Source organism: Ostrea edulis, chromosome 7 (genome assembly GCF_947568905.1).
Source record: "Ostrea edulis chromosome 7, xbOstEdul1.1, whole genome shotgun sequence".
Classification (NCBI taxonomy): Eukaryota; Metazoa; Mollusca; class Bivalvia; order Ostreida; family Ostreidae; genus Ostrea; species Ostrea edulis.
The window spans coordinates 60,514,940-60,538,858 of NC_079170.1; the positions used below are offsets into that span (position 1 = coordinate 60,514,940).

At 34.9% G+C, this 23,919-nt stretch overlaps 1 protein-coding gene across 1 annotated transcript in view; it reads left to right on the top strand.

Moving 5' to 3' along the window:
* The first annotated feature begins 327 nt into the window (after nucleotides 1–327).
* The window catches only part of LOC130048300 (uncharacterized), a 56,490-nt gene continuing 32,898 nt past the window's right edge, over nucleotides 328–23,919 (top strand). Inside the window, exons 1-6 of the mRNA XM_056144890.1 lie at nucleotides 328–686; nucleotides 13,212–13,315; nucleotides 17,473–17,618; nucleotides 20,536–20,647; nucleotides 20,870–20,985; nucleotides 22,182–22,279. Of these exons, the coding sequence (XP_056000865.1) occupies nucleotides 332–686; nucleotides 13,212–13,315; nucleotides 17,473–17,618; nucleotides 20,536–20,647; nucleotides 20,870–20,985; nucleotides 22,182–22,279 (931 nt within the window). The 5' untranslated portion in view covers nucleotides 328–331. The remainder of the gene's footprint in view (nucleotides 687–13,211; nucleotides 13,316–17,472; nucleotides 17,619–20,535; nucleotides 20,648–20,869; nucleotides 20,986–22,181; nucleotides 22,280–23,919) is intronic.

Sequence of the window (23,919 nt, forward strand, 5' to 3'; positions counted from 1 at the left end):
TACCGTATCGTTCTTTCCAGTATAAGTATTCTGATTATCAACTAGTATTGAAACTTTAGATTGCATAATATCAATATTCAAACTGTGTTAGGAAATGAAATTGCAGTTAGGATGATTTATGGCGGAAGCATTTTTCATCGAGTTTCATATAACGCATCAAAATGCACAATACTGAAATTTATACGTCTAACTCGCAGTTTTTGTTGAGATGTGTGGTGATGGGTTTGATACGTTTGTCGAATAATAATGAAACTGATTAGCAAATGACCTTGAGTGACAGAATACTTTCAAATATACACTAAATCACAATGCTCCAAATTTAATTAATGCAATGAAACGACAGTCTGGGTCCGTCACTCAAACTGTAGTGATCATTAGTTCCACATCGAAGATGGTGATTAGCAGTTTCATAGACTGCACAATGACTCGGTTTCTGGGAGTTCTTGTTTGTTTTCTCTCTACAGGTATAAGTCTATGTCGGGTGGTGAAACCATCTGGTAACTGTGTAAATGATGTGTGTCATTTTGAATTTAACGTCAACTATAAATTCACCATGATGCAATATAACTATTCCGATATCAGAAACCCTGAATATAAACCAGTGGTTGTGAAAGACAGCATTCTTCAGCGCCGTGCACCGAGTGTAGTGACTTGTGAAGATGAATTCACTCCTATTTCCAAAGAAGGTAAGTCACCACTTGAAAATGTTGATAACATTACTTACAATTTCAAACTGGATTTAACTATTTCACATCACAAATATAGTATAAATATATCGAAAGAACCACCGCACTTTTTCAAGTATACATCTTTGACAATAATATTTTGATTTCAACGTAATGAATTTTGAAAGTCAGAATACGAGTAAAACTGTGGTCCTGGCCTCGGGAACAAGACGGATTGTGTAACTTTAAAAATTATTTTTTTTCAAAATTTCAATACAGTCATTTTATCCTGAAGAAATTCAACTTTATATGAGTTGTGGCATGGTATATATACAACAGTGCATTCATAAATCGTATTTCCATTTTAACACCGTGTTACATGTCTATACATTATAAGTCAGTGAAGATTTATGTCGCCACGAACGATCGAAATTGATATTAAAGGTGATTCAAATATGCATTTTAAAAGAAAAAATATCCGTTCATATTCAGATCCTTTTTCTTCTTATTGCCTCTTGTATTTTATTCTCATTAAAGCGTTCAATATGCTGTTGTGAAAATGCTTGGATTATATCATCTGATTTACTTTCAGTGGCGTAGCTTCCATTGAGGCAACCGAGGCAGCTGCCTCGGTAAAAAAACCCCACCTTTTACGTTGTTAAAATGTCGATACCAGACCCCCTGCCTCGGTAATATTTGAACCCAAGCTACGCCTATGACTTTGCTTCCCGAAAGACATATTTAACATTTACAATTTTACATTTTTAATGATAGTGATGAACTAGATTGTGGTTAGCCAACAGTCAGATTAGGTGAACTATCTTCACACACATTGATTAGTATATTTAAAAAGTCAAAAGTTTCAGATATTTAACTTCAGTTTCAGTTAATAAGAATGATAAAGGAAACATAGATATGGGGCTCACGGCGGGTGTGACCGGTCAACAGGGGATGCTTACTCCTCCTAGGCACCTGATCCCACCTCTGGTGTGTCCAGGGGTCCGTGTTTGCCCAACTATCTATTTTGTATTGCTTGTAGGAGTTATGAGATTGATCACTGTTTATTATCTTCACCTTGCATAGAGAGAATGTAAACGATTGTTTAAATATTTTACATGCACAGCAAATCCTTCGTACCTGGGGAATAAACCGTAGATAGATTTGATTTATGTTCAACATGATAATTAATTATTATCATTATTTTGTAAATGATTATCTACAATTAATTCACATACACACATCTCTCGTTCATTGGGAATAAAGTTCAGCTATATCTAATTTATGTTTATTTTTAAACAATGCCTTGGAGAAAGTGTTGATTTTTGCATATAAATTTGTTACTTAGCTATGTAAAGAATCTAGACATAAATTGCATGTAAATATATTCTGTTATGAAATTGAGGCGTATGGTTGGTGTCTAAATGTATAACAATTCGATGTACGTTAATAGATGGTATGCATATTGTACGCTACTTTGATCGATATAGTGATATTACCATTACACGGATGTAGATAATGATCTTACCTTTATATGACTATACATAATGATGATTCATGTACAGAATGATGTTACCTGTGCCCGTACACAATCATGTCAGCTGCCATGTACAGAATGATGTTACCTGTGCCCGTACACAATCACGTCAGTTGACATATACATATTGATCTTATTCTTTCTAAGTTATCTTACCTATACATAATCATATTACCTCTGGGGAGGGGTCCCTGTACACAATGGTATTACTCATCCCTAACAATAAATGTATTGCCTGATGACAATTATCTTTTATTAACATTGTAATCTTGCAAGTACATATCCCTATTACCTGTCGACAATTATCTTTTATGCACATGATGATCTTACCTGTACATAAAGATTTTACCCATTAGAATCATTATAATCCATAGTATATGGTCTTATCCATGAAAAGTGAAGATAACGAACAGTGATAAATCTCATTACTCCTATAAGCAATACAAAATAGAGAGTTGGGCAAACACGGACTCCTGGATATAACAGAAGTGGAATCAGATGCCTTGGAGGAGTAAGTATTCCTTGTCGACTGGTCACACCTGTCGTGTGGCCTACATCTTGATCATGTAAACGGAGCTATCCTTACACTGTAGTCAAAATCAGTATGCGAAGAACAGCCTTACAATCGATATTATAGGTTGTGTTGACAAAGTAGATCGTCATAACAACCATAGAATTTGTAAAACGCTGACTTTAAACGATACTGTTGAAACTCCTGCACCATCACCTTGTTTGTCAGTAGCCTGCTTCGATTTAAAAACAGACTATAAACTTTTGAGTATCGAATCAGTTGGAGATATTAACACAGCAAGAACTTTTCTCTTCTCACGTAAACGTTTTTGAATAAATTCTTCTTCATAGGAATATAAACAGGTGTGCTAACAAAGGATCAAAATTCGTGCCCATGGGATTCCAACAGACTGTTGGAAGACCTGGCTCCGGGATCATGAAACTGTCTTAAAGTTAAGTCAAAATTTTGACTTTAAATTAAGATTTGAACTTAGCTAAGATTGCTGACTTAAATGGATCACAAAACGAACTTAAGCAAATCTTAACTAAGATTGTCTTAACTTAAGTCTAAGTCTAGAATCTTAAATTGCTATAGCAACAAGGAACTCTTTTGCGTAGAGGTAACAAAAAGATATAAAAAATAAATGACTTAAATAACATAGTCAGTGTCTAAAAAGTCTAGTTTATGATCACTAATGCTGACGCAGGCACATACATGTACCACCCCCACCCCCTTATTAAAAAGAAACTTATTTTCGTTATTACATACATGTGCATACAAATTTTGATGTATTGACCCCGTCACCTCCCTCTTTCTAAAAGTAGTAATGAATGAAAGTGGAAATGTAAGAGTGATTGAAGCGATAATTTTATTAAATTCAATGCCTTTATTTATTTTGTCGATTGTGTGTGTACATGTAGCAAAGAAGGATAACTCTAATTAATTTCAAATTCGGGCTCGGACTGCACATTATTCGTGTGCAAATGCAGACTGCAAGTAATGATTGTTTTCTTCTTCCACATTGTCAACAAACTCAGTCAGGTAAATACATGTTCTTTTGTAGTAACTTTTTAGTGAAACGGTCGTATGTGTACGTGCTACTTTCACATTTACATCTACTTTACGAACTAGTATCAGGCAGTGAAACGGACAATCGGGCGATCAATCCTGCGATATTTTGATCACATAAGAAGTCATATTTATGCATATATATTTGAAAACACCCGCTCTCAATTTTTCTGGGCTAGCGGTGTTACTTTTCGATTACATGGATTTGACTTCTTTTCCTGTAAACAAACTTTTTATGTCAATACTCTGCTTAAAGAAAAACAATTTTTTTTTTTCATTATATGATTTTCAACGTCTAGATCCTGTTTTCGATCTACCGACAGTCTATTGTTTCTTAAATAAATGATTTGTCCGCTTCATGGTAGGGACAGACATTTTCAACGACGGACATCACGTTAATTTTCTCTTACTCGCCTCAAAAATGCAACCAGTGCGGCCATTTTGAACGAACTTAGCGATAGTCTTAGAAAGTTAAGACAGCTCCAAGGCAGTCTTAAAATTTAAGACAAAATACCAATCTTAAGCCTAAGTGATTTTTTTGTGATCCACTTTAAGATCAGTCTTAAGATTTAAGTGCAACTTTATTGATTTAAGACAATCTTAAAGTTTAAGACAGTTTCAAGATCCCGGAGCCTGATCACCAAAGACTACGAAGATTTTGTCAATGAGGAACTCCAATATATATTTTATTTCAACTTCAAAGTACTTGTGCATGGAATCAGAATGGTGTTTAACTAAGCAGTTTTTTGGATGACTGATCAGTAGATGCGGATATTTCCGATTTCCATTTTTGTTGAAAAAGCAGCTGTCTATGATTTCAAATTGTATAGTCTTTAATTGATCGTGAGGAATGGTAATGTAAAGTGTTGAAAAAACGATTCGTTTTGATGTTGTTGATTTGAGAAAAGTATCACGCTCTCAGGTTTACTAAAAGTTGTTTAGAATGTTTTAGAATCCACAGAAGATTTACACCGCTTCTGGTATATGTAGTCGCACAGTACGTTTGAGGTTTCTCCTTCACAGTTGTTAATGTTTTTGTGACGAGCAAAGATAGGTGCTTGGTAGAACTGAATCATGATTTTGTAGAATTTCGTGTTTTGAAAGGGTAGTTGGAGTATAAGTACGATTAACAAATGTGGAATTAATGCTAAGTTCATTTAAAATACAGTTGTAATAATGAGGCTTACAAACAAAGACAATGTTGTTACAAGCTATGTCAGCTGGCACCAAAACATATTCCTCATGTAACCTATCTAATTCTTTTATTACTTCTGGTTTACTAAACACAGAAGGATAGATGGTACATACTTTAGTTTTAATACGTCTAATGCTGGATTTTGATATCTCTCTTATGCCTTTAATCCATTCTGACAATGTAAATAAGTAATTTTTGTTTAAAATGAATTACAATAAACAAGTAACATGAGCTGAAAAGCTCTTTAACCCACTCTATAGCATAAACCACTTAGCACAAATAGTATTTATACATGCACGGTCATAAAAGCAAACATATTTTAAATAAAAAGTAACAAAATACACATACTATATCAAGAGACCCCCCAGAACAGACATATGCAGGGGTAAAAAGTGGGTAAAAAGCAAAGCACTAATACAGATGGGATACATACAACATGCATATATATATACAGGGACTATATAAAATACAGATACATATAGAAGAATCAGGGATAAGAAGGGGTAAGATACAAAGAAATAATATAGATGGGAAACAAAAACATGCATATATATACAGGGATAATATAAAACACAGACATATACTACATGTAGTATAGAAGAATGAAGACACATACTATATCAACAAAAGAAAAAAAAAGAAAACAGAACAGACATATTCAGGGGCAGAAAGTGGGTAAAAAGCAAATTACTGATACATTTGGGAAACATAAAACATGCATAGATATACAGGGACACTATAAAACACAGACATATACTAGTATAGAAGAATGAAGGGTAAGATTCACAGCACTAACATAGTTGGACAAGTAAACTTTGACTGGTAACAATAATAGATTAGTTTGAAAATTCAAGACTTAGGCAGAAGAAACTGGAGTCTACATGAGCTACATTTACAATTTACTTCCCCACAACAATTTAGGATATAATTTGAGAACTGGCTGTATGATGAAAAGTGTGTGACATTATTTGGTAGAAAATTCCAGAGCTCTGTTGCCTCATATCTGAAAGCTTTAATCCCATACCTGGTTGTTCTTGATTTGGGTATTTCAGCTGTATTTGTGTATCTAAAATTATATGAAAGGGTTTTTATAACAACTAAATCTTGTAGAAAAACTGGACTGATATTGTGAATGAAAAGTTTCCAGAGCTAATGTTCGCATTCTCCTAGTTTTCAATGATGGCAATTTTGATTGATTTAATAAATTTTCATACATGCTTTTGTAATCATCATAAATAAATCTCTTTCCTGTATCTTTTCAATTTTGCTATCAACTTTGTATCAAGTTTTTTTTTAATATTTAACCCATCATCTGGCATAATCCTTGACATAATTCATAATAGAGATGAAGTTTTGTCGCCAATTGAAAGATCGAGGTTCTCTGTATTTAGGACCTTTTAGAAAAAGTGTGTTGAGGTCCTCATTTTCATCTAAATCAACATCGCCAGTAATGGCATGTCCAGCTGGACTATATATCTACATCACCAGTAATGACATGTCCAGCTGGACTATATATCTACATCACCAGTAATGACATGTCCAGCTGGACTATATATCTACATCACCAGTAATGACATGTCCAGCTGGACTATATATCTACATCACCAGTAATGACATGTCCAGCTGGACTATATATCTACATCACCAGTAATGACATGTTCAGCTGGACTATAGTTGAAAGAAGATGAAGACCAAGAACACGTAGGTGGATTAAGTATAAGATGGTCTATATCTAGGCACTGCAAAGTTTGTTTATAATTAAAAAGTTTGGATGCAATAGTAAAATTATATTTGTAGGAAATAATGGGTGTAGACTTGAACTTGAAATGAGTTGGAATACACGACTGAACTCTTTTATGACGAAGAAAGTTTCTTATGTTGACGGCATCTGGTCATTTGTTTGTAAATTTGAACTTACGGAATTTGCGGCATGATTTGGAAGGAATATCATCCATGACCCGTTGTGGCCTAAAGAGCCTGTGATTGGCAACATCCATAATCATATAGCTCAGTCTATATCCTGGTGTTGAAAAATCCAAGTATAGACTAGCTGTGGCTTCTTAAAATAACGTAGGTAACTCTCAATGGAACAGAGTAAACTTTTGTCCGAATATGATGTGTACCTAATTGTATGTTGACGTAAGGCAAAAGTGAGTCAAACGTATACTGTATATGTATTTTCGCTACACATACTATTTTTAAAATATAAATAATCAAGGTATTTTTAAAAAATATATATACCAGCCCAGATATTTATTATATTTTGTTTCAAGGCAAATTCGCTCTAGATACAAAGAACCCGAATATGCACTAAAACCTTGGACCCAAGCCCGAGAAATGGAGAGGGATGTCTTTATTTTTTGTGACCACTTGTAATATATATTTAGTACATCATAATACACGAAACGTATGTTGACGGTTAAGAATTCTACATATATTTTCCGTATTTATTTGAAAATAACTAGATGAATAGTAAAAAGATTTGTACTGATTTCTAATTTCATTTTTTCAGCGGCGGTTTATCTATGACTGGAACCGCCGCGGTGACCTAGGCATTAGAGCGTTCGCCCCGCATGCAGAAGACCGGGGTTCGAATCCCGGCTGCGACAGATCTAAGTCGTTAAAACAGGTAGTGACAGTTCCATCGCCAAACGCTCGGCATCAGGTGTGAATGTCACGGATCCTCGGAGTCGACCTTAAAAACGGATGCCCCTTTTCAGAGCAGGTGCTCAATGGCCGTAAGCGCCGAACAAAGGCCTAAATTTAAAGCCCTTCAACGGTGTTGGTGACGTCTCCATATGAGTGAAAAATTCTCGAGTGAGACGTTGAACAAGACACAATTAACCAATCTATGACCGAATGTGCTTTTGGTAATTTGAATTGTCAAACGTGTTGGGTGTTAGCAGTGTCACAACGAATAACATCCATTCCAAAGAAACATCATGTATACAGCATAAATGTATACATTAAGTTAAAGTATAACTTCACTGTGATATAAATATCATGGTCACAATTTACAATGACCGAGCGAATAATGTCACGTAATTTGCAAACGGAGAAACCTCGAGGTTTATTCATATTCCTAAACTGAATGTTGTCCTTGGTGTTAAGACCCGTCTACTTTGTTTATCATTAAGGATTACCATGATGAAAACTTTGAAAATCAATTAATATTTCGGTATTCCTGATGGCAAAAAGGGAACTATTACAATTCTTCAGTAGCCATCGTTTGTGGTGCCTATGTATAAACTTTTAAATTTTGTATAGTATAGTTGCTTTATTGACCAAGCGAAAGGGGGTCGACTCCCATAGGTGTTTTAAAATCTTCCTTTATTTTATCAACCTTTTCCATGAAAAATTGAAGATAACGAACAATGATCAATCTCGTATCATCCATAAAGAATGCAAGTAGGGAAACACGGACCCCTGGATATACAAGACTTTTGATTTAACCTGCCTCGATTGGAAAACTAATCATACGCAGAACAAGCTCGATCAGTAAAGAGATATAAACATAAAATACAGTTGATAATTGAATGTTGATAATAGATATGAGAGGTTGAGGATAGATAAACTGAAATCATGACATCTGTCATAAATTTGAGTTGTTAATTTGCCGTTAATATTCATTTTCAATACAATATCTAAATACAAAGCACATATGGAGGACTCTGTAGTGTCTTTTATCCCGAGTTCACATGGATATATCGAATCGACATATGAATGAAAATGATTATTGTTAATAGATAAAACATCATATATCTAAATGTCGAGTTGAAGGCCACAACAAGAGATTTTTTTTCTTTTTTGTTGAACCTATCAAACAAATTCTGTTTAATAAGAATATAAAAACATGTCAGCTGACAAATGAGCAGAATGAATCTGGCTGCATATGCATGCTTGGTTGTTATTTTTTAATATTCGTTGGGGTGGGTTCACCAATGGTTATATATATATACATTTTCCTATATGTAACATCAATCAGAAATATATATGTATAATTCTCTATTTCTATCATGACAGTTGCTGCTTGCCTGCAGTTGTGACAAAAATGCGAATAGTGGCATGGAACATCTACAAATATTTCAACCTGTACAATTCTTCCATGTCATTAGTAAACGGGAGCAGAGTAGAAATATTTTTACAGAATTTACCTCCCCATTTCCACTATGAAAAGCAATGATACAGGTCTGTGCATTCAAGAAAAAGATTATTTCACTCCTTGTGGTATGCTTTGTTTAGACTGAATATATTTTGAACAGTAGAACAAGCAGGTTTCCGATTCCGGTTTATTTTATCATTGAGTTAAAAAATGGAGGTATTTTGCAAACGTTTGTACCCATAATTCAATGTACATATTTTTGAACAAGTCAATAAAACAAAATCCTTTCTAAAGCAACAGGATAGAAACAAAATGATACTCATAAACAAGTTGCATTATTGATTAAGAAAGAAAATTCATGAAAATATTAAGGTAGTTTTAAAATTGATTACAAAATAAACTTTTAAATAGTATTAATGTATATAGTTCAACTATATGTGCATCATGCATATATGGTTTGATAAGTCAACAATGAATGCCACATTTCGACATTTTGATACGATGAATTATGAATAATCATTGTTAAAGAAGCTAGAAAAGTCTTGAATCATCTATCAATTATTTTTTGTATCATCCATTGCTGTTTAATTTTTTGTATTCTAACTATCCTTTTTTATGCAGACAGAAATACATACTTGTACAGCGATTATGCAATGTACATGTACCGGTACACACAAGTGCAGATGTAAAATATTTCCTAAGACATTTCAAGCTTCTTTATTTATTCCTTCCTTCTGGGAAGTGTTCACTAAAAGCCATATATGTTTTGAATCACTTTCAACAAAGCAAACAAACATCCACACGTCACATTTTATCACATGACGTCAGACACATTGACATGCGGATCGCGTTTTGTCACTTGCTTACATATTTTCTTGTGTCGGATTTACTTTTAGCGACAACGTTGCATCCAAGGGTAAGTTTTCATGTAGTAGAAGTTTTCACAGAGATAAAAGCCGCAAATTATTGCATTTTCTGATATTTGAAGATTTATTTTGGGTAGGCCTAAACAATGTAATTTCCCGTATTTTCTCAATCTGTCGGAGATGAGCGACTTCAAAGTCGATCTCTATCTCTAAAGGGAACGAAATACGCTTTACATGCATAGTCTACACATATTTTCTATCATGACAAACTTCACCTTCGATAGTCTACAATATTTTGATAAATGGGGTAGGCTCTGTAGAACTGAGATTAAAGATTGCGACCTTCACAGCTAAACGCTTCGAAGTTGTTGCTGATTCATTGCGCGGCTCAGTTGATTTGTATTTTTCCGAGTTTATGTACATTTTGATAAACGAATGTTAGTATCTTTGTAAGCGGATTATAAAAAAACGTACAATTGACGACCCAAAACAGGTTATACTCGTATAACTTGCTCCAGAATTAAAGTCATTCCTTAATTATCCACACAAGTAATAGTATAATAGAGTAAAATTAGAACGCCGAATATAACTCAACCGGTTTCATTTTCAATATGACATTATTGGTTAGTTACACATTATAGATTTAGCTATGGCGTCAAAAGTGACGGATTGTATTGACGCTTTAACAAAGATCATCATGACTTCATGATACAACGTTATATTTATATTACAAATCGCATTCTCCTCTATGAACCAACCATGCAATTTCAGCACGCGACACAATCCCTTCATATTGTATACGAACGGATTCTGAACCAGTTTAAAGCACGTGACTGAGATAGCGTAATGATTAGAAAAAATACTTATGTTACAAAGATCTCGCAAAGTCACACCTCGGATTAAGATTGTGAACTTACGTGGATTATCATTCGAATCTTGTTATCTCTAGCTCCAAAATACAGTGCACCGTGCACTGTTGATAAAAGACAGGGTAAGACGAAATGTGACGTTTTCTCTATGTTTTGATGTACGTCAGAATACGACTGTGACAGAAGCTAGTAGTTCGTTTTATGCAACAAAATATTTCCTGTCTTACACAAGCAATGTAAGCAAATAGTGCTTTAGTAAATGAATATAAATATAAGAAGTGAACAACACTTTCATGGTCAATATGAACGGATTTGAATTTGAGGCAAATTCTCTGTGAATCGCTCAAAAGTGTTGTTTACATGTACCTCTTAAATGAAATATTATATGAAAGAAAAAATAATAAATAAAAACACAGCCAGGCTTTGGTCTGTGCAAGATATAAAATATACAACATGTACAATAATAATGACAAGTTTGTTTACATAGCAGTTGATTTCTGACCTATGTGTTACCAATTAAATAAAACAGATTTATAATGTGTGAGAATGTTTCTCAATTTTAAAAAGTTTTGCATTTTATGGAGCGTTTAATGCAGGTTTGTATCCTCGAATAAACAACTTTTCTTTAGTTTCACGCTCCGTTTCCGTAGTATCTCTCAGGAATTTGTAAAAGGGAAAATAGTTTCGGACTGAAATTTTTGGCACAGTTTCGAATGTGTTTACCGACTTGGGTACCTTGGTATTTTGTTCAAGGTGTACATGTCATCCTGTGTTGTAGGGTATCGTTTATGATAATATTTTTTGAGCCTTTTGAGTGTTACATCTCGTTAACACCGACCTGTAACACTTTTGCCCTTAGGCACCGGAATTTGTACGGCTATACCAACACATGAGGAGAATATGCAATGAAGAACCTTCTTCGTGCTTATGGCTCTTTTGGCAACTACAGGTCTTCTACCGTGTTTAGTTAGCCATATTTTGTTTCCACTTCTTCTTACTGGTTCGATATAGTGAACCCATGTTTCGTCACCAGTAACAATGTTTGCAAATTGTCTGATTGAATTTGGGAAACATTTTGAGCAAGTGCTTAGCGGTTTGTACTCGTACCCGTTTTTGGTCATCTGTCAATATATGCGATATCCATCTGGAGGAAATCTTTTGTACTTTCACAATACGTTTCAAAATGAAATGCACCCGCGATAGCGATATGCCAATAGCTTTGGCAATATCACGAATCGTGTATCTGTTTTCACTTTCAATTATTTTCCTGATTTTTTGAGACATTTACAGTCATAGGTCTGCCAGATTTTGCCAGTCAGGCATTTCTTTCTCCACCTACGAACTGTCTCATAAGATACCTTATCAGACCCATAAACTTCCCCCAATTCAGTAAAAATCTGTATTACCGAATGACCGAGTTTTGTGCGAACTTTTATATAAGCTCTAATTTCCTCAATGTTCTCCACTCGTTTCCCAATCATTTTTACAACGATGGTCAACGACTGGCTCTATTGAAATGGCTTTAAGTTTAAAACTATATGGAGTTGAAGGATCGTGTTTATACCTTTGGAAAGGTATTGAATAGCGTTACTCAAGAGTATTGCACTGTGGTACAATGCACATTATATATTGAACAGTCCTCGTATGTGGCAATATAGAAGTCTGTTCTAATCGAGCGTCAAGACTGAACTCAGTTCAAGTTCAAAACAAAATCTTATATAATAATATTAAATTTCCGAGTTGCCCAATAGTTGTTTCCCTTTGTGGATCTCTTACGTAGATTGAGACGCAAAACATACTTTCATTCCACATGAGGTGGGTATAGATGCCTACCACTGTCTTCATATATTGCCGAAAGGATGATTATCCGACATCAAGCAACCACTCAAACTGCTTGGACACACACTTTTAGTAAGTTTATGAGTATTTGATAATAAAATAGCTCCAACAAAAATTAATAATCACCATCTTTCTTTGATTAGGGTATCACTCGAGCAGAAGAGGAAATAAAACAATAATTACAAATATGATTTAATAACCAAAACAAATATTACTCTTCATATAGTCACTTTAAAGCATACCAACAGCTGATATAAACAAAAATTACGATGTCACACAAATGTAACTTTTATCCTTATTAACATAGCTAGTCTATATTATATGCATACATCTTCTACCCATACAAGCGTTCAACAGTTCAATAGAAGACTGAACATACCTCCATGAAAGAAAATCTTATATCTCGGAAGTGGCGTATTGGGCGCTTACATGTATATCATTCTTGCAATCGTGAACTCATACGCCATAAGAACTACATATATGTACTTTAACGAACAATATTTTGGTGTAGCGATCAACCTTGAATACCTAACAAAGACTCATGGTTCACTTCTGTTTACAGAGTTCAGGGACACTGTGAGCCCAGGAGACGGAGATTACAAGTTAGTGTACGCTATCAATGGACAGATTCCTGGACCTGATATAGTCGTGTATGAGGACCAAGTGGTGAGTAAACTCCTGATATAGTCACCTCTGGTGTGTCCAGGGGTCCGTGTTTGTCCGACTATCTATTTTGTATTGCCTATAGGAGTTATGAGATTGATCACTGTTCGTTATCTTTACCTTTCATAGTGATGTAAGTTTATTGGTTGTATATTGCTGAGCACCTCACTTGATAATTTTTCACTCATATGGGGACTTCACCATTGCCGATGAAGGGCCGCAAAATTTAAGCCTATACTCAGCGATTACAACCTTTGAGCAGAAAGGGATCTTTATCCTGCCGCACCTGCTGTGACAGAGGACTTCGATTTTTGCGGTCTCATTGGAAGAACCCCCATTTATTCGCCTCTTGCGACAAGTAAGGGGTACTTAGGACCTATCCTAACTCGGATACCCACGGTATCATTTAAAGATAAAGTCTGTGAAAGTTGTTTTACATGTATTTAGTTTCTACATAATTTAGCGATTTGTTGATGTTAACGAATGATATGAAACTTCGTCGCAATTTTTCCAAACGAAGTGCACTGTGCATGTAATTTTAGAACTAAATGTTAGAGTTACTTTAGATCCAGCTATTCGTCAGGATCTTTGATACTTAAAGTAGAAGAATATGTCACAACGTCGTAACTACAGCAAAGATAGGGAACGACAGGGGGCTATTGGATTTTCTGTAATTGTTTGTGGGTCAGGGTGAGTAGTGTTATTAGCTTCAATTAGATATTCTGAAAAGTTCATTAATATTCTTTTAAAATGGTTTTCATATATACTTTTACATATTACGGTCAATTCTTTGAATTTGATAGACCAGTTGGTAAAATGTTACTTAAAACCTCTTCAATTGAAATTCATGACAAATAATAAAAGACATCGCAAAATGGTAATTCTTATTATTATTTTTAATGGGACAAGAAATAAATGTAGAAAGTTTTTATCGCAAACGTGTAAATGAGATATGAAGTTAGATAATATTTATTCACTTCAAAGCGACGTTCAATGATTGAACTATCGCACAATACCTTACACTAAAGAAGGTGCTATTTTTTATTGATGATATACTTTATTATGATTCATGTATTGGTTACTAGCCGTATTATAGTGAAGTTCAGCATTCTTATTGTGTACACAGTTAGTAAACGGCTGTAACAAAAATGTTACACTCAATTACAATTCAGAAAATGAAGACATTACATGTGACTTTATGATGTAACTATGAATTTTGAAATATTATGAATATGACTGACTGAATCATAATTAAATATTACTTTGCTTAATAACCCGTGGTTGACAATACTACACCAAAATTATCTATGATTTACAGAAGGAAATCAACACAAGATAACAAAAATACATGACACCAAAGGACTTGATAATAAATCTTTGCAAGTCTTGGTAAACAACAAAGAGTAGTTAAGTTCAGTATTCTTTATTGAGTACACAATTAGTAAAAGGCTGAAACAAAACCATTACGCTCAATTACAATTAAAAACATATAGACATTTAATATGACTTGATGATGTAACAATAATTTATAATAAGAAAATAAAAATATATGACTCAAAACGGCTTCATAGGAAATATTTGCAAGATTTGTAAACAAGAAAAAGTAGAAAAAAGGGAGAATATCTCTTACACAAAACACAAGTCATACCCTGAATTATTCATATATAACACCACAATACACATGTCCAAATCATTTATTATTTTGTTTACTGGTAATAAATCACATCATGTGATACCCTCACACAGTTCAAGTCCACACACGGATTTAACGACATTCAAATAATGGGATCAGGTCAGAGGGTCGATCTTATTCAGCCATTGAAATATCTACGTGAAGACGTGTTAGCTAAATGTTGTGTTCGGATATTTTCTGTTGTATAGATATTGCAAAAAAATAAAAGTGCATGTATGCTTCAATTCACGGAAAATGTTATGTGATGTCCCTTTTTATGAGAACAAAGATGAAAGGACAAGGATGTATTTGACTGGAGAAAATTAATTAACAAATGGATTTCACGTCAACCCGCTACGTGTTCTACATCCATCTGACTAAAGGGAAGTAACTGGCTATACTTACTATTGTAGCTACACGAGCAACCTGACTCCTGCGTTTCTACGAACAACTCACGGAGCGCAAATGGTCTCTAGATCTATGTGGAATAAGTGTCTCAATTTTTCCACAGAGAGCTTAACGTTCTGCAGCTACAATGCACGCTGCTTTACCTGCAGTGTTACTAAAAATAATTTTCCAGACAACACCGTTCGAAATTCACGTGTTCATGGTTTGCATGAAAAGGATGGATTTTGAATTACGAAAAAAAAAAAAAAAAGAAAAACCCACCAAATATCTCTGCATAAGGGATTTGAATGCGAAACTCAAATTTGAAAGTCGACCATACTACAGTTGGTTGATGAAATTTCCAATATTTCGGCTTGAGCATCACTCAAGAGACATTATTTGTCGAAATGCGCATCTGGTGCATCAAAATGGGTACACTGTACCGTATAACTTTTACATTACCATCCCTGGGTCGTGGCCTCTGCTGGTTGACTATTAGTCCCTGAAAGTCTCTATAGCCCAGTATCTAAGTACTTCGTCACTAGCTTGAAAATACGGATGCATATTTAATTGTTATGATAAAATTTAGAAATTCATTTCAAAGTTTTACATACAAATATATAGGAAAAATCTTTAAAAATCTTCTTTTCAAGAACCACTGGGCTAGAAAAGCTGATATTTACATGAAGGCTTCCAGACATAGTGGAGCTTTAAGTTTGTTAAAACCATGCCCCCGGTGGCAGGATGGGGCCACAAGGGGATCTAAGTTTTACATATAAATATATAGGGAAAATCTGTAAAAATCTTCTCCTCAAAAACTACTGGGCCAGGAAAGTTACATGACAGCTTCCTGCCATAGTGCAGATTCACGTTTAATAAAATGATGGCCACCGGGGGGTAAGATGAGGCGACAATAGGGGATCAAATTTTTACATACAAATATATCGGGAAAATCATTAAAAATCACTGGGCCAGAAAAATTTACATTCACATGAAAGCTTCCTGACATAGTCCAGATTCAATTTTGAAAACAATCATGGCCTCCGGGAGTAGGTTGGGGCCATGATAGGGATCAAAGTTTTGCATGCGAATATTTAAGAAAAATCTTTAAATATGAGCCAAGATGACTCAGGTGAGCGATGGGGCCCATATACCTTTTGTTTAATTTTTATTTTCTGAGAAAAATATTAATGACAAACGAGGGTTTGTCAACAGAAGTGCATCATTTAATGCCAGATGGATATCGATCTATATGCTTATTTCACAGACGAATTTCAGGTTAAGCTTTAATTTCAAATACAGAAAGATAAGAAATTTTTTCAAAATATGAAGAACATTAATGCCTTTCTTCCATTTACGCCCATATGAACATAAGAAAACCATATCTATTTTCTTCACGTGGCAATAACGGAAATGTAAACAAGAAGTGTAAATACCGGAGTTGGACAGGAAAATTTTCCGGAAATCGCAAGTTTCGGAAAATAAAAAAATTCGTGGCGGGCCGATTTTTGAGAGGCTGCTGATATTATAATCTATCAATTAAGTTGAATTGACCTTAGCTTAGATATGCAGAACGGTTTATCTCCCTCATGCATAGCTCTGATCCTTAGACAAATTTGACTCCAGTCTTTGGCACTCTGTTTTTTTTAGTTCTTACAAGTTTATTGTGATTTCGGATTTCCAATATTTCGGCTTGAGCACCACTGAAGAGACATTATTTGTCGAAATATCCATCTGGTGCATCAAAATTGGTACCGTTGATTTTAAACACGTCAGACAATACTCTACTGAATGACAATCAGAAAATCGTTATAACAACCATATGATTTGTAAAATACTGACGTTAAACGATACTGTACCATCAACTTATAGCCTCAACTCAGTAGCTTGCTCTATTTAAAACTACATATAGTATAAATGAAGAAATTTATTGGGAGTGGGATCCAGTTTTCGGCTATTTTGTTTATACCGCGAATACATTGATAACTTCAAATCCTCCAACTGAGGTAGATTTGCTATAGAAATCATATCGTTATCTGAGCCAAGAGAAAATTATCAAATGCAAACACTTCAATGCAATATGAATATTGTTTATTTTCAGATTTCCGTAACTGTCCGTAATCAGCTGAGGATTGAGGCACTATCCATACATTGGCATGGGATGATTCAGCGGGGGACTCCATGGATGGATGGGACGGCTATGATTTCCCAATGTCCAATTTTACCTGGGCAAACATTTCAATATAGGTATTTTTTAACATCAGGGTGAGCCCCGAGTATTTTGCTAGGGAGTGGGTCAACATTGATATCATTTTACATTAAACTGAAAAAGAAGCTCCGTTTTTTGCATATTTTAATCGGAGATCAACAGACTAGTACGTTCAGATGGACAATGCATTGCTTGGTAAATTATCCTGGGCCCGTACTCTATCTCTGTGTTAATGGTCCGTTTCAGTAAATCATCAAGGTCTGTAAGGACTTCTTATAAAACATTCAGTGACCCCCATATGAAATACATAAACATCCAAACTTTTACACTTGAGCAAAGCTGCATGTCTAAAATTCCATTGCGTGGTATCAGATATGATGTATATAATGTGTAAATGTATATAATTTTTTGTGCGAATGAATTGTAAGATTGTTTTTAAGGTGATATAAATGATATTGCATAATTAAATCACTGTCTGAAATAAAGTTGGCGGTGGCCTAATTCTTGGGACATTCACTCTACAAAGCAGAAGTTCCCAGGTTTGGAATCTGATCCCGTCGCATCACACCTAAAAGGTTTAACATAGGTTGTAATCGTTCCTTCTCCAAGCGATCGGCATCAGGAAATGGAAGTAATTCCTAGTATTTTTATATAACTTTAAACATGTAGGTTCCTTTTCACAGAAGTCCTTGGTACTCTTCGGCAATGGGGGCCATATACAGACCAACATCTGTGGTATACCATTTAAAGCAGATTACGAATCTATATAAGGTAAAACAATCCGAAATATGACGTACTCCAACATATGAAACTTCAAACATATGTTAGTGTTCATGTATCTAAGATTTCTTTTGTTTGTAAATGGAGTAAGACGTTGCGTGTAAATTATATTTACAGTATTTGCTTTCGTTCGTTTTGATTTCATTGGACAGAGGGGCGTGTCAGTAGAATTGCACAGTGAAGAGACTGTCACTCCCCTCCGTGGAATAAATTCCATACAAATGAAAGTATCTGTAAATTTCTTGTCATGAATATTCATATTATCATTGTGGAATTGCATGTAATATGACGTAATAAGTCAGATGTTGTCAAAAGTTAGAAGTAGGAACGAAAATTGCTACATTCGACATGAAGATGGATGACATTGACTTTTAAGAGTTTCAAAATGCTATCTATTACGTTATCTCAAATATGAATTATAATGGATAATGAAATCGCACGGATGACGGATTAGGCGCATTTCGCCTAAAGTATTTTGCATACTTTACAAAATACACTACAAAACGTGCTTTTTGCAGTTTAGAATCATTACACGCATTTACATATCTATCGATATGTGTGAATGGGCACATCAGTTTTGCTTCATTTTTCTATATGCTCCTTTTCTTATGCCTTCATCATTCAATGTCACAAAATTGTTCCTTTTCTGTGTTCATAGTTTGGAATTAATAGTCCGGTTCAGTGGACGTTATAGTACAGCTAAACTCCGCCCCTAGAAATTATAGTGTGTTGAACTTCTGTGAAATTAAAGGTTTCCTTCTGATTTAAAGTCTGGCTAATATCAAAGGAAACAGTACCGCACCATGACATTAAGTCAAATGCATTATATGTAGAAGTATATGAATGTTACATGTAAACATCATATCTCTATTCATCTTAAATATATCAGCAGGTGATAAATTAGACAGCGTTTGGTGATTGTTTTACTGAAAATTTCAACTGTTGTACATCAATTATTTCCAACTATTCAAATATTTACATCCATACAAAAATATCTATCCCTACAAAAACATCCATCCTTAAATTCGCTCATTCAGGTCTTTACCATTAATTTCCTCTAATATAATATGATTATCAACTTTACAATTCAGCTCTTATAACTTATTCAAGTCCCTCTATTCAGTTATAAATAATTATATTTTTACCCAACGGGACTGACGAGGTGGTAAACATAGCTTATCATCTGCGCATGTAATAATAACTGGATGGATATGATGCAATTCGGCGCTTGAGAAAGAACGAGGAATTTCGGGATGAAACTTGGTAATTATTAAGTACATCGATTTCATTATTTTACATCGCTTTCAAATGGAAATTAGGCCATTTTATAGATGCTAGAATGATTTCTACTATTCTAGAGGTATATTACGGGAAATGCAATACGATTTCGTTACACTTTTATGATATAAGGAATTCTCTGCTGCATCAGGTACCCGACACTTTATAATTCTACATATTGCAAATTCCATCCAACTAAAATAAAGTAAATCTTTTGCATTTTTTCGAGATTTTCAAAATTTCTTAAAACCCTTTGGTTATTATTGCTGTGCATGTACACATGCACTAATTGTGTGTGTGTGGTTGTTGTGTGAGGGGGTGTTTACTGAAATATGTATATCTCATGATTATGCTTAATCAATTGTTTTTAAATTTGAATAATTTCTGAGCCCACACATGGTGAAAACAACTACTACTAGACAAAAGCTTTTGTCATCATTACTCCGTTAAATATTTAACTCTCATAATAATGGTTAGCAATGCAGCCAATATTTATTCACCCAACCGCTTATCAGTAATCCTACAAACTCTCATGATTGCAAAATGATTTTCAGGAACCCTACAAGATGCAATGTTTAGTAATCCCTCTAATACTTAGTAATCTGACTAATTGTCAGTAATAGTTAGTAATTGTACTAATATCCATTAATCCCAGTAATACATGTATAAGAAATCCAAGTAATTCGTGTGTAAATGATTCCACTTTGCCATACGGTTTCTTCAACACTCCCCAAATCCGAAAACAAAACATTGGGTTCCACCCCCTTTTGCAAATGCTCTGGATCACCCTCGGATCACCCTCTTTAAAGTTTGAAATTCAATGGTGACTCAAAATCTTTTTCAATTTACTTTATATGCAATTTCTTACACCTTAGCAGTTAATTTTTGTTAATGCAGATTCCTTGCCTCGCCATCAGGGACCCATTGGTATCATGGACATACCGGCACTCTACGTTCTGATGGGATAGTGGGGGCTTTAATCGTTCTACCGAGGATTAGACCACCAATTGTAAAGAATGATATTACACAGATTTAATAAATACACGCAATGTGTTTAGTACCTGACATAAATTGCAAGGAAATTAAAACACATATTCTTAAAAGTCATATTCATTCCATATTCCTCTAAACATTTTGTTTAACTAAAACTGTTACAGTAACAAATTCACACCTGCATGTACTCAGCATCTTTATTCATGTTTTATTTCATGATATGTGTATGCATTTTTAGCATTTCCAGTCCGAGGCAATACCAGATGTCCATGCTGAGTTTATAGCCATCGTCACTAATTGGTTTAACGTTGGAAGTCTAGAAAAATTAGTTGCTGACGTATCAAGCTTTGGTGTGTAAGTACTAAAATTTGCATTGTGAACTTATGCTGCCCTGTCGTTGCCCGGTATATATTGTCGCCCATTCTCACATTTCATTGCCGACCATAATATTTACCGTGGTTGCTGATCAAAATACAGGTTTTATAAGAGTCGATAATGTGTGTATAAATACTTTATGTTGTCATACATTGTTATACCTTGTTGCCAATGACATAGTGTGCAGCGCAATCTCGCACAAATTACCACCGATAGTCATTCTGTAAAAATGATCATTACCTTAGTGCTTCGATATTATTACGACAGAGAATTTGTGTTTGAAGGTTTGTTTAAACATTTGCCTTTTTGGTGATTTTTTTATGGCTTATATTACCATAACCAATAGGGGCATGTTGAGATTAACAATTTCACTCAGAATTGACACCTGTCTACATGATCCCCATGAGCAATTTAATACAGGTATTTACCACCTATTCTACCATAGTTATTGCAAAGATCAAGGAATACCGCGGTCATTCTGCGAGATACCTTTATATGTATCATGTACATAACTGATTACGAATAAAATTATACACATATCACTTGCATTTCGTGTTTTGGTAATAGAGTCGATAACTGGTAATTCAATTTATAGTCATACAATTATTCAATATATGTTGAAAAACAAATTCATAAATAGATTAAGAATATTTGACATTCAATATTAATCAATCATCTGCATTCCGAGATCGATACATATGCAAACAAACATGGGGATGTACATGCAGAAAAGTTTAAGTTTTTGCACATTAGTGTAACTTTCTTGGACTGTGTATTCAAATTAAGCAGTGGATATAATCCGTCATCAAATCAGATACTTGAAATAATATTTTAAAAAATAAATGTTACCATACACTACCACCTCACCTTTTGGTGAGCAAAACACATTTATATGTGTAGTCTATTTTTAAAACTGGTATGACTTAACGAAGTTACCTAATTTTTAGCTCTATAGGCAATTATTTCTGAGACGCAGTTGGAATGACATTCTTGTTTTCGTCGATGCAGGATACCCTCATCGATCTGGAAATGCTATCACCTCGACTTTTATATTTCAAAGCAACATTTCTCGACCTTAAAGTTACCCGACATTATCCACAAAAACTCGAACTTTGTTTCTTAAGCATAATACAGGCAGTCTAATAAACCACCATCGTTTTATTTTCTTCTGTTAGCTTGGAAGAGTACGACGGCAAATGTGAACCACTTTTGCAGCATCCTGATGAATCAGGTGTGATTTATCATTTGAATACTGGTCTTGTCAATGGAAGAGGTATGCAAATTTAAAAGTTTTACATTATAGTTATTCAAACGATTTTTTCTGTAGCATTCCATTCAGAATAGATAATTGAATATATACTAGCGGAGAAAAGAAAATCCATTGTAAAATTCGGTATACTTTTTCTATATTTATTGTTTATATTTATAAAATCTAAACAATTGATAAAGGTAATGTTTTTGAACAATATCGGATAGTACCCGACTCAGATGCACGGACTTTTTCATGGTTAGTGAACACATGTTGTTTATTGAAGTGTTCTTACGCACGAGTTTTACTGGCCAATACTGTTTGGAATAAGAAGTGTAAAATGTTTGTTTGGACACTATTCGTTAAGGAAAGCACGTTCGTTTTAACAAAATTTACCATTCTGTCATGCCACGACTCAGCGAAAACCAACGTAATCGTGCTGTTGGGATGCTTCAAACTGGAATGGCACAAAACATCGTAGCAAGACAATTTGGAGTTCATCGGAGCACTATCCAGTCATTATGGAGACGTTTCCAACAATCTCGTAACACTCGGGATCGACCACGTTCTGGGCGTCATCGTGTGAGTCACGTCGACAGGACAACTACATTAGATTGTGAATCTGAGAAATCGTTTCCATACAGAGCAAATTTGACTGCTCGTAGCATTTCTGGACTTCAACCAATCAGTCCAAGAGTTGTGCTTAATCGTCTGCGCGAGCACAACATCAAACCAAGACGTCCAACGGTGCGCCCAATACTGCTTCAACGTCATCGTATCGCTAGACTAGCGTGATGCAGACGACATCTGCGATTCAGAATACAGGACTGGACCAATATTCTATTCACTGATGAATCCAGATTTCATTTGGAAAGCAGTGACGACCGTTGTAGAGTGTGTTGTCGTGTTGGGGAGCGGTACCAGAACGCGTGTGTTGTGCAACGTCGACAATTCGGTGGAGGTTGCGTTATGGTGTGGGGTGGAATAACAGCATGTGAAAAGATCCCCCTACAAATTGTCAATGGAAATCTCACCGGTGTACGCTATCGAGACGAAATTATTCAGCGCCATGTGATACCCTTCATACAGAAACAGCAAAATCACATCACTCTGCAGCAAGACAACGCAAGGCCACATGTTGCACGTGTAGTCAGGGACTTTTCTGTTCAACATATTGTCGATGTCTTGCCTTGGCAAGCTGTTTCCCTCGATCTATTGCCAATCGAGCACGTCTGGGATGAAATGGAAAGACGTCTACGCCATTTACCAACTCAGCCAGTGACATTACCTGATTTAGGCCAGGCTTTAACCAACATCTGGAACAACATTCCTCAATCATTTCTGAACACTTTATTGGCATCAAATGAGGCGCCGTTGTCAAGCATGCGTGAATGCAAATGGTGGTCACACGCGTTATTAACTTTGTTAATTCAAGTTCGAATACCAGTGTCTTTCGAGTGTGCTGAAATTGACGTCGTTCGATGTTAACATTAATGGATTATGAAATGTTTTAACGAACACATTTGTTAACAGTATTACAAAAAATAAGATTTGTTCATTGTTATTTTCTAAAATTATTTTTTCATATATTAAATAAGGCACCGTTTTTCCCCCGTTAGTATATCTATACAGGGAAGATATTCTATTATTACGTTTTCCTATGC